Raw genomic sequence first — 12,309 nt, forward strand, 5'->3', positions numbered from 1 at the left:
TTGCAGTAACACGCAAGTCATAAAAGTTTGGGATAAAAAATGATTAGAGCTTTAAACAGGAAAATGCAACGCCCATATGACTAATAATTTGATATGCGTTACATATTATAAGAGTTTGAGCAAAGGGCTTCTTCTATGGGTGTTTTTAAATCTCATCTTTTTATTCAATAGCATTTAATAACTTACCATGATTTTATTTATGTTTTATGTTGTCCTATTTTGTTCCGTACTTTGGTCAGTTGCTGTTTTCAAAGTGCTTTATAAATAAACGTGACTTGACTTGACAAAGCTGAAACTGAATTCTTCTGCTTTGGTCAAGAGGCACAAATACTTTTTCTTGTAAATCTTCATTTAACATCATGTTTCATTAATCATGTGTCAGGGAGTCTGTGTCTCTCCAACCCAGCAGCAAAGTCAACAGAACCACATTTTAATGCCAATTAAGAAAAAGAGGACACATAACTGAGCTGTCATAAATACTATTTATTACATATTTACTTCACCAGACCTTAAAATCCATTAAATACCACAAACCCTTGATGAACCTGCAAATGAAACCGTTCCATTGCAGAATGGATGTACAGCCATCTGGTATTTCATTTAGTGGGAGGTGATTCTGGAGGACAAGCCTTTTACAAAGTGACAAACACGGCAGCCTGCAGGTACCGAGCCATCCTACAGCTGTTAAGACACTGCTGCACCCCAGAACCACCAGAGACAGAAGAGAAACTAAATACAAACTCATACATGATGGAGAGTTTGTTCTGACAGACTCATTTTCAAAACAGAGACATCGACCAGCACAGAAAGTGCAGCGCGATCATTTTATCATTACTTTGTCTGGATAATCCACTTATACAGAAATTATATCCAATTCATCAAATTAATATTCTCAAATAAAGTATCAACTGTCTCGAATTAACAGACGCTTTCACCGAAAGTCGTTGATGGCTGAAGCAAATATACAGATGGGTGAGAATACTTTGACTATATACAGTTCATCATTTGAAGCCCTTTCTTCAGCCAAACTGGTGCTGTAACAGAAGGAAGAGGTGGGACTAAACATCTCTCCAAATTTAATAAGAAAAAGAAGAAAACAGAAACATTTTTCCGAACTATAACTGAAGTTCCAGGTGGGGACTGGTTGCCGGGCTGCCAGCAGGGGGCGCCGTGAAGGGAAGCTCCAACAGTCTCCTTACAGCCACAGTATGAGAACTCTGTTTTGGCCTCCAAGTGCTAGGCTTCTAATGAGCGTGTGTGGGTTTGTATAAAAAAGAAAAAAGTGTGGTGAGGAAATGCGTGCACAGGCCCTCGCACTTCACAGCCAAACAACTGAATAGTTCTCTAAGTGTACTTGGTGTCGGTTACATTTCACAACCCAGATAACAGACATCTCTGGGTTCACGCGACGCTCTCTGCTGACACTTCAGCCTCTTAAACGCCACTTCCCTCAGATAAGTAACATATGCTCCCGAGCTGACTCTGCATCTACTATGTGTGCACATTCAATTAACTGTTATTCTCTGGCCAATCTGAATGTAAAGAGACCAGAAGTATTTCAATAAAACGGGCTAACAAATAGTAACATTTAACCCTTGTGTGTAAATTTTACACGCAGGTCTTTATAAAGTTGAACATTACTGACGACATTCCACATAAGGTGTATACAAAAAACACTGGAGGAGTTCGCATTAATGTTTTTCATGGTCGAACATGGAAGGACTGCATTTCAGAGGTATTAATGATGCAGTTGATGGAGGAGTAGACAGTTTCCTTTTAGGACAGTGGAGTCAGAGAATCTTGTTCAAAAATGACTCCGCTTTCAATTGTGTCTAAAAGGGTTTCACAATAACATTTCTCATTAAAGTGCCTTAATCAAAGCATGAAAGCAACCAGAGGAAACAAAAGGAGTATTAAACATTTTACCAGAAAACAGTAATTTGCTAGAGACTATATATTATTTTGTTAACTGTACAATCAGGAAGTGTTTGTTTATGATTTCATTGCGGCCCTTTGTACATCATTTGTTCTTGCGTGTCTAGGGTGTTTTTGTGGGAGTGATTGCAGGCACTGGGGAACTGACGGGAATGACTCCGGTGGCCAGCAGGACGATGATGAGAATGATGATGACGACCACCACCACGATGACCACGATCATCTTGACGTTCTTCCACCAGTAGGAGCGGGCCACTTTCTGAGACGTCTGCTTGAAGTGCTGAGCCTGTTGAACGGAGAGAAGCGGCAGAGTTCACTCAAGAGACACAAGCAAGGCATTTTAGGAAAAGTCCAAACGCAGCGTCTGTGAGAGTTCTTGTAGGACGTTGTGCTAGTTTTTGTAGCATTTAGCCTTTACTCGAGTGATGTCAAATTACAAAAAAAAAAAAAAAGAAAATTACGGAAATTATTCATTTGGGAATTGAACCTTAGATACCAGACGCCTCAGACGGGGTGTTGTATTTCAGGAAACGATGTACCCATCCTGCAATCTTCTATGAATGAATGAATGGTTTATTGAATGAATGGTTTATTTCGGACAGAATACATTGAGACATTTACATGTTCATTTCACAAATGAAATAAAAGGTAAATAGAAATATCCGAAAAAGGAGTAGGCTGAAGCCAAGGGCTTATTATAGCCTATCCTGTGCAGTGTATATCATTCACACAATATGGCATCCGGTGGATGATAATACACAAATAAGAAAAGAAATATATAAAAAGAAAAAGAGAAACTGTCATTGCATTACATTATATAAAAATATCTATTCTATCTTTTTCAGATAAACACATGAGCTTCATGGCCATTTGCATTAAAAAAAAAACCTCCACCACAACAGCAACCAGCTGAGTCTCTGCTGTGAACTTAATTTTTAATCAAGAGCGGGAATATTTTCATGTTTATTTACACACCAGGATAGAATCAGAAATCCCTATACTTAATCACATTATTTCTTTCCCATTTTAAGAGAGGGGGAAGCCTGCTCACTATGCAGTGCTTGATTGGATACATTTGCTCGTCTTACGGTAATATCAGTTCAAAATCTAAGACAACACCACCCTGTCACTTCGACCAGGGCAGCACGGGTCTTATCTTATATCTGGGAAATATGTGGTTAAGTGAGATGTTCAGATCTGACGATAACTGCAACATCCCAGTATTCACAATGCTGCCAATACAACATTCGCATGATCCAGAGTGAAGAATCAAGCAGCTGTAACTCTGGTTAACAGGGTTGTGAAAACGTGTTAAAAAGGAACTGCTGGACTCTCTCGCTCTCTTTTTTTTTAACCATGTCAGACATTTCATTAGAAACTCCAGGAAGTCGGCTTGTGAACAACATAGCGTGCCTCATTGAAGACTCGAAAAGTCTAACCCTGCAAATCTAGAATTAGAAGTTGTGCACCTTTTTTTTTCCTATTTCTTTTTTTTTTTCTTTATTTATAAGATTTTTCAAAATGTTTTAAGACAAACAACCCTACATATATCCCACCCTCCCCAGTTCCCACATACAAAGAAGATAATAGCAGTAAAACATAATATGAAAACAAGGAAGAGAAAAAATAAATAAATAAAATAAAATAAAAAAAATAGAAAAAATAAAATAAAGTACATAAAATAAAATAACATTAGTAATAATGATGCTAAAATAAATAAATAGATGAATAACACATGGATGGTTAAGGGTTACACATTAGTCCAGTTGAGGGTTTCCACAAATCCGAGTAACACTGTAAACATGACCAAAATAATACTAAGCTGCATCATTGAAAGACAGCGTAAGGACGAATTCTAAAAAAGGGGACCAGGCCTTTATACATTTTTGGCGAGATTTGAATCTGTTGTATTTTTTTCCTATTTCTGTGATTTCACAGCAGTCATGTTGATGCATCACCGTAGAGAAATCATGGCTACAGGTGACAGCTTTCATTACGTTCTAATTTCATTCAGATTTAGCTGGTTCAAGACTTCTGGCTGTGACAGTAATGGCTGATCGGCACGGCTCCCCAAAAGACTGAAATGAAATGAGCCGGTTAGCATCACCTGCCCCCTTTTCTGCTTCAGCATTACAGGACTGTCTCAGAAAATTAGAATATTGTGATAAAGTTCTTTATTTTCTGTAATGCAATTAAAAAAACAAAAATGTCATACATTCTGGATTCATTACAAATCAACTGAAATATTGCAAGCTTTTTATTATTTTAATATTGCTGATTATGGCTTACAGTTTAGGTTTAAGATTGCCAGAATATTCTAATTTTTTGAGATAGGATATTTGAGTTTTCTTAAGCTGTAAGCCATGATCAGCAATATTAAAATAATAAAAGGCTTGCAATATTTCAGTTGATTTGTAATGAATCCATGTATGACATTTTTGCATTACAGAAAATAAAAGGACTTTATCACAATATTCACATTTTCTGAGACAGTCCTGTATAAAAAAAGTAAGGAAGAATCCAGGCTAGTGCCAATTGACTCAGCTTGTGCATTGATCTGAACCAGAGACCCTGAAATGTTGAGTTAATGAGCTCATTCTGTCCACGGGTGGCAGCTGGAACAAAGCGTTACTAAAAAGCACTGAGACATTTGGTTCAGGAGGAAAAGTCCACAGGTCATCGACGTTCTGCAATGTTTCAATTAATGAAAGCCTGTACCGACTTGTTCTACCGGTTCGGCTGAAGGCTATCGTGGAAATGATTGCTTTAAAAACCTCCACATGCGGGAGCAGAGTCCACATCTTCCCCCGTTTTCACAGAAATTAAAGCGTGAGTGAAAGCACTGACCCCTGCTTGCAGATCCTCTGACTTGCCCATGAGGTCGTCCAGCCGCTCTCCTCGGGCCAGGATCCGGTCCACATTCTGCGTCATGATGTCTTTCACTCCATCGACCTGATCTCTCAAGTTCTGCACCTTATCCTTCTCCTCCGGTGCTTCCTCCACTCCTCCCCGCTCCTGCATGGGTGTGCAGAAAGGTCGCGGTTAGATGCAGTCCATGTCTAAACATCATGTTGTTGTTTTCATTGGTGCGAAAAAAAAATGTCAATGTTAAACATTTATTTACATGTGGTCACAAGATCTCAGTCTTCAGCCGGAGACTTGCTCAGATTCGCTGCGATCGTTACTTCTTACAGCGATAACATTCTACAGTGACACACTAACGCTGAGTGACAATACAGTAAACATGAATACAGTAAAACTGAACTAAAGTTAACTGAAAATACTGCCAGGTGCATCTGTCCTGCCCTTCTTCTCTATGCATCTCTCACAGAGGACATTCATTTTGAGTCCCACATTTATCCTAGAACCAGTTTATCTACTTTTATTAATATCATGGTCTTCTGCTTGGGAGAAAAAATGTCTAAGAAGGTTCTCTCGCAGAAACTGTGCAATATCACCATTTAACTTCAACTTCTCGTATTTTCTTAGAACTATTATAAAATGTTCTTCCATTAATGTTGTGTGGGCTCGGTGCAGATGTTGGCGTTTTTGTAATCATGCAAATGCCTCAGCTAACAAAACAAATTTTACACATTCCTACCTTCTCCCCTTTTACAAAGTGGCAAAAAAGAAGCCATTTAAATACATTTATTTCTGGATACACTTTTTTTCTTCCTTATTTAAATGTAAGAAGCAGGGTGTAAAATCTGCCACTTAAGATTTTGGTAATACATCTAAATGTAGCAGACCAAAAGTATCTATTTTCAGGCTGATTTAACACCTGCAGTCTCAGGGAAAAGAGCAAATGTTTCCCATTTCATCAGCCAAGAATAAGGCACAGCAATCTTTATCCGCTGTGATTGTAATAACTAAGTATCTATAGACTTCTTTAGTGGTAGAGGACCCTGCATTTTTAACAGCTTGAGGCTGCAGTTAGTGGAGTTGTGCAGCCAAAGTGCAGCCAGTACTCGTGTCAGGGACTGTAGTGGACCACAGTCATCCATCTAAACATTGGACTGAAAAAAAGGGCTTTTTATAAAAGACAGGTGTCTGATTTTTTCAAAAGCACAAACTACAAAGAGGTTCAGGTTCAGGTTGATCTTACTGCTAGTATTTCTCTTTTAAGCTATGTACAGCTGCAATCCATCCTCGACAGAGCACTGTTGTCCCATTCCCATATCAACACCATCACCTGGTCTGCTGACTTCCACCTTCGTCACATAAACAGACTCGGCCCCTCCCTCACTGTCCACACCGTCTCCATCTTTGTCCACCGGCTTCAACACATCCTGCATCGATTACTACAACCCTCTCCTCTCTGATCTCCCCCAAAAGTCCCTCTACAAGCTCCAACTGCCCCACAACTAGGGATGGGCGGTATGGACTAAAAAATATATCACGATAATTTCTGGCATTTATCCCGATAACGATAAAAAAAAAAAACCAATTCAACTCCACCTTTGTAACTATAAATCTATCACCACATCAGTCTTTGGAGCCCCCAAATCACTGCTCTAAAAGATACTAAATGCTACTAAACTACACCAATTAAATTGAATTAATAAAAACCAATTAAATGAGTAACACCTGTACTGCAAAACTGGAATGACTCAGATCCGCCATGTTTGTTACACAAAAACCTCATCAATGGGAATTTTCTTATTTATTTTCTTTCTTTCTTTCTTTCTTTCTTTCTTTCTTTCTTTCTTTCTTTCTTTCTTTCTTTCTTTCTTTCTTTCTTTCTTTCTTTCTTTCTTTCTTTCTTTCTTTCTTTCTTTCTTTCTTTCTTTCTTTCTTTCTTTCTTTCTTTCTTTCTTTCTTTCTTTCTTTCTTTCTTTCTTTCTTTCTTTCTTTCTTTCTTTCTTTCTTTCTTTCTTTCTTTCTTTCTTTCTTTCTTTCTTTCTTTCTTTCTTTCTTTCTTTCTTTCTTTCTTTCTTTCTTTCTTTCTTTCTTTCTTTCTTTCTTTCTTTCTTTCTTTCTTTCTTTCTTTCTTTCTTTCTTTCTTTCTTTCTTTCTTTCTTTCTTTCTTTCTTTCTTTCTTTCTTTCTTTCTTTCTTTCTTTCTTTCACCATAAATCAGCTTTACACAAAAACGTCATCAACGGGAATTTATCGTTTTTAACCCGAGATGACAAATTCTTACCGTGGGGAATTTTTGGGGCGGTATATCGTGAACGGTAAAATATCGCCCATTCCTACCCACAACTCTGCTGCCCAGATCATAACAAGAACCCCATCGTTGCATCACATCTCCCCCATCCTTAAGCGGCTCCACCGGCACCCAGTCTGCCAAATCACAAACTCCTACGATTCACTTTCAACGCCGTCCATAACCTCGGCCCACCTTATCTGTCCTGGTCCAATCCACGCTTGATGTGAAACAGACTACCTGGGTAGGCAGTTACTAACAAATACCATGACTACTACAGACACTGCCGAAGGCACGGGCTAAGAAAAGTAAAGCTCATAGAGCACACATACCCCAGTTTGGCATTATTTTATTCTTGATCAAATTAGTGCAGGCACCGGATCATAGATCAAAGAAAGAAACTCAGAATCGGCCTAAATTGGTATTCTAAAAAAAAGCTCAGAAAGTCAAGTTGGCAGAAGGAAAAAGCATCCCTTGTCAGGATGCATTTAAAAGGGATCTGAACCTCAACAGATTCATTATAGGTTAATAACTCCGTGAAAGTAAATACTGCAACGGCAAAATGGCAAAAGCAGAGGCTCAGAACGGAGCAGGAGATGTTGCAGCATTGAAAGACATTTTATTTCAGAAACCTGCTTATAAAAAACACATCAGTACCATCTCAAATAATATGCACACATGTAAATAAGCACTTGGGTGTTTCAGGAAGAGAACAGTCATTTTGCTCCCAAAACATTGAAACTCAGGAATGAGGCGCTTATACTTAAATTAATGTCCCCCCCTTATCTTTTGTTTTCTTAATCTGTTTTTAATGCATGCATGATAGTGTATTTTATTGATCTTTTTTGGTATACGAGTCCCTTAAATTTAATGCATATTTTCCTTTTTTACATTGTGCGCCATGGGATAAACAAAACAAACTGCTTCATAAATAAAAAGGTCTGTTATTTACTAGTCAGTGCAAATAGATAAATAACATGAGGTGTGGCTTTGGAGGATAAGAGTCATCTTCAATCGTTGGGCGATTAGAAAAATACAGTTAATATTCAAAGCTAAACCGTGTCAGCTCTCCCTGGCTCCTGCAGGCATCTCCTCAGAACATATCAAAGCATCCACACCTTCTAAGTATGGCCTGCCGACACACATCTGAATATGAGATTATTGGTTTTAAGCTTATGTGGAGTTTCAGACCGTTTGGTGGAAACTTTCTTGAGTCCTTGAAATTGACAGCCGTCTGCGGAGGAACCTTTTTCTTTTTAACTGGTTGCTTTAAAGTGGAGCAGCTGTCATGTCACAGTTTGAGGTGCGATTCAAAAGCAGAAATATTACAAACAGTGTGTGGTGTGTGTATGTGTGTATGTGTGTGTGTGTGTGCGTGCATACAGGGACTTCCATGTCCCGTGAGTCCATGACAGCCTGCAAACAAAACTGTCTCTAGGAAACAGAGCAGGTATTCCTGCGTCATCTGTTATATACGTCTATTCTATTTCCCACCCTTCCCTTCTTACTCTTGACAATTTTTCTCTTTTTTTTCCCCTCCCTACATTGTTTTTACTTCTACCGGTTTCGTTTTACACTCAGCGGCCACTTTATCAGGGACAACTGGTGTATCTAATATAGTGGCCGGTGAGGGTATAAACTGTAAAGCCTGGCTACTGTTTAGGTCTGATTTAAATGCCATCTAAACCAAGAATGTCCCTTGTTCTTCGTCTCCATGCACCAGCGAGGCCCACTGAATGGCTGACAGCTCTCAAATAACAACATTCCCAGAAAGAGTGCAGCTGAGAGAAGAATGGGTCGCTGCCTGAGAGTTGCACACTCACAACTACACTAGGTCTTCACGCAATGCATGAAAAGTGACCCAGGGTTTCCAGTAGAACAGTAATACACAAGTTTGACAGACGAGATGTCTCACGACTAAGGACTGGAACGAAAGGAGGAAGTCTTCTCTAGTTTTTATTAGGAATGGGGTGAAATAACTGTTTGATTGCTGCTGTAAATGCAAAATGACTAACTGCCTTTATCTAGGTGAAGCGTATGAAATCCCCACAGCTCACACGTTATCTAGACAAATGTGACATTTCCATAATGTGTGTATGCACACAGGATTGGAAGAACATGCAGACATTTCACACACTGAGAATTTTGTGAGTTGAGAATCCAGGAGAAGTTTAGTCTTTTAAGATACAGAGAAATGCTACAGAGTGCAGGGACACACTGGGAGTCGACTCAGACGTTCCCTTACATACAGCTGTTGAAACAATTGGTTTATTAACTGCTCAGTGGGGAAAGCAACATTTTCCAGTCAATACCAGCAACAGATTTGCAATAAACTTATCAAATACACTTAAGCTGCTGTAGACTCTGCAGTAGGGATGGGCGGTATGGACTAAAAAATGTATCACGATAATTTCTGGCATTCATCCCGATAAACGACATAAATTCAACTCCACTTTTTTAACTATAAATCTATTAGATCCGACATGTTTACACAAAAAACTCATCAACCGGAGTTTTTTCTCTTTCTTTCTTTCTTTCTTTCTTTCTTTCTTTCTTTCTTTCTTTCTTTCAGGCTCATTTCTTTCTTTCAGGCACATTTCTTTCTTTCTTTCATTCATTCAGGCTCCTTCCTTTCTTTCTTTCTTTCTTTCTTTCTTTCTTTCTTTCTTTCTTTCTTTCAGGCTCATTTCTTTCTTTCTTTCATTCATTCAGGCTCCTTCCTTTCTTTCTTTCTTTCTTTCTTTTTTTCTTTCAGGCACATTTCTTTCTTTCTTTCTTTCTTTCTTTCTTTCTTTCTTTCTTTCTTTCTTTCTTTCTTTCTTTCTGGCTCATTTCCTTCCTTCCTCCATCTTCCTCCCTTCCTTCCTTCCTTCAGCTTTACACAAAAACGTCATCAACGGGAATTTATCATTTTTACCGCAAGATGACAAATTATTACCGTGGGGAATTTTTTTGACGGTATATCATGAACGGTAAAATATCGCCCATTCCTACTCTGTAGACATAAAAAGAAAAACAGCAGCAGCAGACTAAGAGGAATAAGCACACAGTGCTTGTACTATCAAATGTAACAAGATGAATTGTGATAAATAAATCATATCCAACTATTGTCCTTGTATTTATTGGGGAGCTGGTACTTCCTGGACCTCGAACACTTACGAACAGACATGACATCTGCATTACATGTGGCAAATATCTTCCACTTTGGATAAAAACAGCAGGTCAACCAGTGAGCAACAGTCTCTCTTATAGCTGTTATGCAGTTAAAAGTGTTCATCTCTCTCTTCTGATAGAATTATCCTGTTATTTTACTTTCTGAAAAATTCAGAGCCGGGAAACTTTTAGCCAATTTAGCAGCATCAAAAATACACTGATATTTTATCAGGAAACATTTTGGGCATAAAGTGGACTTTATAGTTTGGTTTAGTCAGAGGTGTCAAGTAACAAAGTACAAATACTTTGTTACCTTACTTAAGTAGAAATTTTGGTTATCTATACTTCACTGGAGTAATTATTTTTCAGATGACTTTTTACTTTTACTCCTTACATTTTCACGCAATTATCTGTACTTTTTACTCTTTACATTTTAAAAACATCCTCGTTACTCTATTTCATTTCAGCCTTTAAAAAAAAACTATCCAGTTAAATTGCTCCATCTGGATAGAGTGAATTTGGTTGTGGTTGTTTCAGATGTTCTTGTCCAGTTTTGTTCTTACATCCGTTCCCTCAGATTCCGGCAACTAAACTTGGATGTACATTCCAATAAAGGTTAGGATAAATGATAACATGCCTCTGAAGTTTGACTTTTTGCACCATTACAATACTTATAGGCAACTAGTCATCATATCTCCTGCTCTCTGAAACACATGTTAATGCTCAATAGTACACATATATGGTTCTTTAATATATTTGCATTAAACTAAGATGCATTCATTTTCAATGGCTTTTGTCCTTAATGGCTTTTTCCCCCCTTACATTACTTTTACACTTAAAGTAGTTTTGAAACCAGTGCTTATATACTTTTACTTGAGTAAAAAACTTGTGTTGATACTTCAACTTCTACAGGAGTATGTTTAAACTCTAGTATCTATACTTCTACCTGAGTAATGAATGTGAATACTTTTGACACCTCTGGTTGGCAATAACTCAAAACTGAATTATGGTTCTGCGTTAAATCGACGCAGAACCTACGGCGTAAGTAACGCGGCGACGCGCAACGTACGGTGCGCGTCGCCGCGTCCCTCTACGCCGTAGTCTCTGCGTTGGTGTAACGCGGAACCATAAATCATCCTTCAGTGTCAGTCTATGGAGCTGGATACAGATGCAAGGGTTTTTTAGGTACATTAAAACAAATACATATAAATTAAGACTTATTAATGTCACTTGTGAGAAAACTGCTGCCACTTATTGGTTTAACCTTGAAAAGTAAAGCAGAGGAAAAGAAAAGGAAGAAAAAAGCGCTCAGCGACGGCCTTGTGAGAAACACCACAAAACTTTCTTCCTCAACAAGGAAAACCTAACAGGTTGACATATGCAACTTTTTACAATTTTCCCATCTGCTGAACTTATCTAATCATCAAATCCCCGTTGACGTGTCTCAATAATGGAGTCGGTGGAGAGACCAAAAATGAAAAAACAAAACAAAAAAAGAACACCCCAGAAGCTTCAGCCATTTTCATCACTTACGGGATCAATGTCCATCTTGGTGCAAACGAAGTAGTCCGACCTTTAACCGGTGGATAAACTGGCTTTGGAGCCGACGTTTTGATTTAAAAACGTTTAAAAGACATAAACTCAAAACTTCATACTCCACCGAGGAAGTTGCGGCTCCTGCTGGCTCCAACTTCCTGGTTTCTGTCTTTTCTTTTTTTGCCTCTTTAGAAATAATTCCTTCGCTTCAAACGTCAAGTGAAACATGATAGAGGCATTTGCAGTTTCCGGTATAGGATTTTTAAAATAAAGCATCTTGAGCCAGAGTGGTGTAGTATGTGGTATGCATGAAATCTATGAAGATGCTTGGTATTTTGAGAAAAGTTTGTCCTTTTGTTCTTCCTTCCTCTCATTTAACTCTCTATTATAGTTTAATCTTCCCTCATCTTAATTACTGCAACATTGTTTGGGCTTCGACACATCCAACATATATTAATAAATGATTGATTATTCAAAAAAGGTTTCTCAGAATGATATCACATGCAAACAGATATGAGCCATCTGCTCCCATTTTCA

General features: G+C 38.3%; 1 protein-coding gene across 1 annotated transcript; it reads right to left on the minus strand.

The window, feature by feature from the left end:
* Positions 1-463: 463 nt before the first annotated feature.
* vamp8 (vesicle-associated membrane protein 8 (endobrevin)) lies at positions 464-11,959 on the minus strand. Its single transcript, XM_061730494.1, has 3 exons — positions 11,770-11,959; positions 4,783-4,950; positions 464-2,221 (listed from the first exon to the last, which is right to left on the minus strand). Exons 1-3 carry the CDS (start codon positions 11,782-11,784, stop codon positions 2,039-2,041), a joined length of 366 nt encoding a protein of 121 aa, XP_061586478.1. The 5' UTR covers positions 11,785-11,959; the 3' UTR covers positions 464-2,038.
* Positions 11,960-12,309: the final 350 nt, after the last annotated feature.

Source organism: Cololabis saira, chromosome 9, assembly GCF_033807715.1.
Source record: "Cololabis saira isolate AMF1-May2022 chromosome 9, fColSai1.1, whole genome shotgun sequence".
NCBI classification, from domain to species: domain Eukaryota; kingdom Metazoa; phylum Chordata; class Actinopteri; order Beloniformes; family Belonidae; genus Cololabis; species Cololabis saira.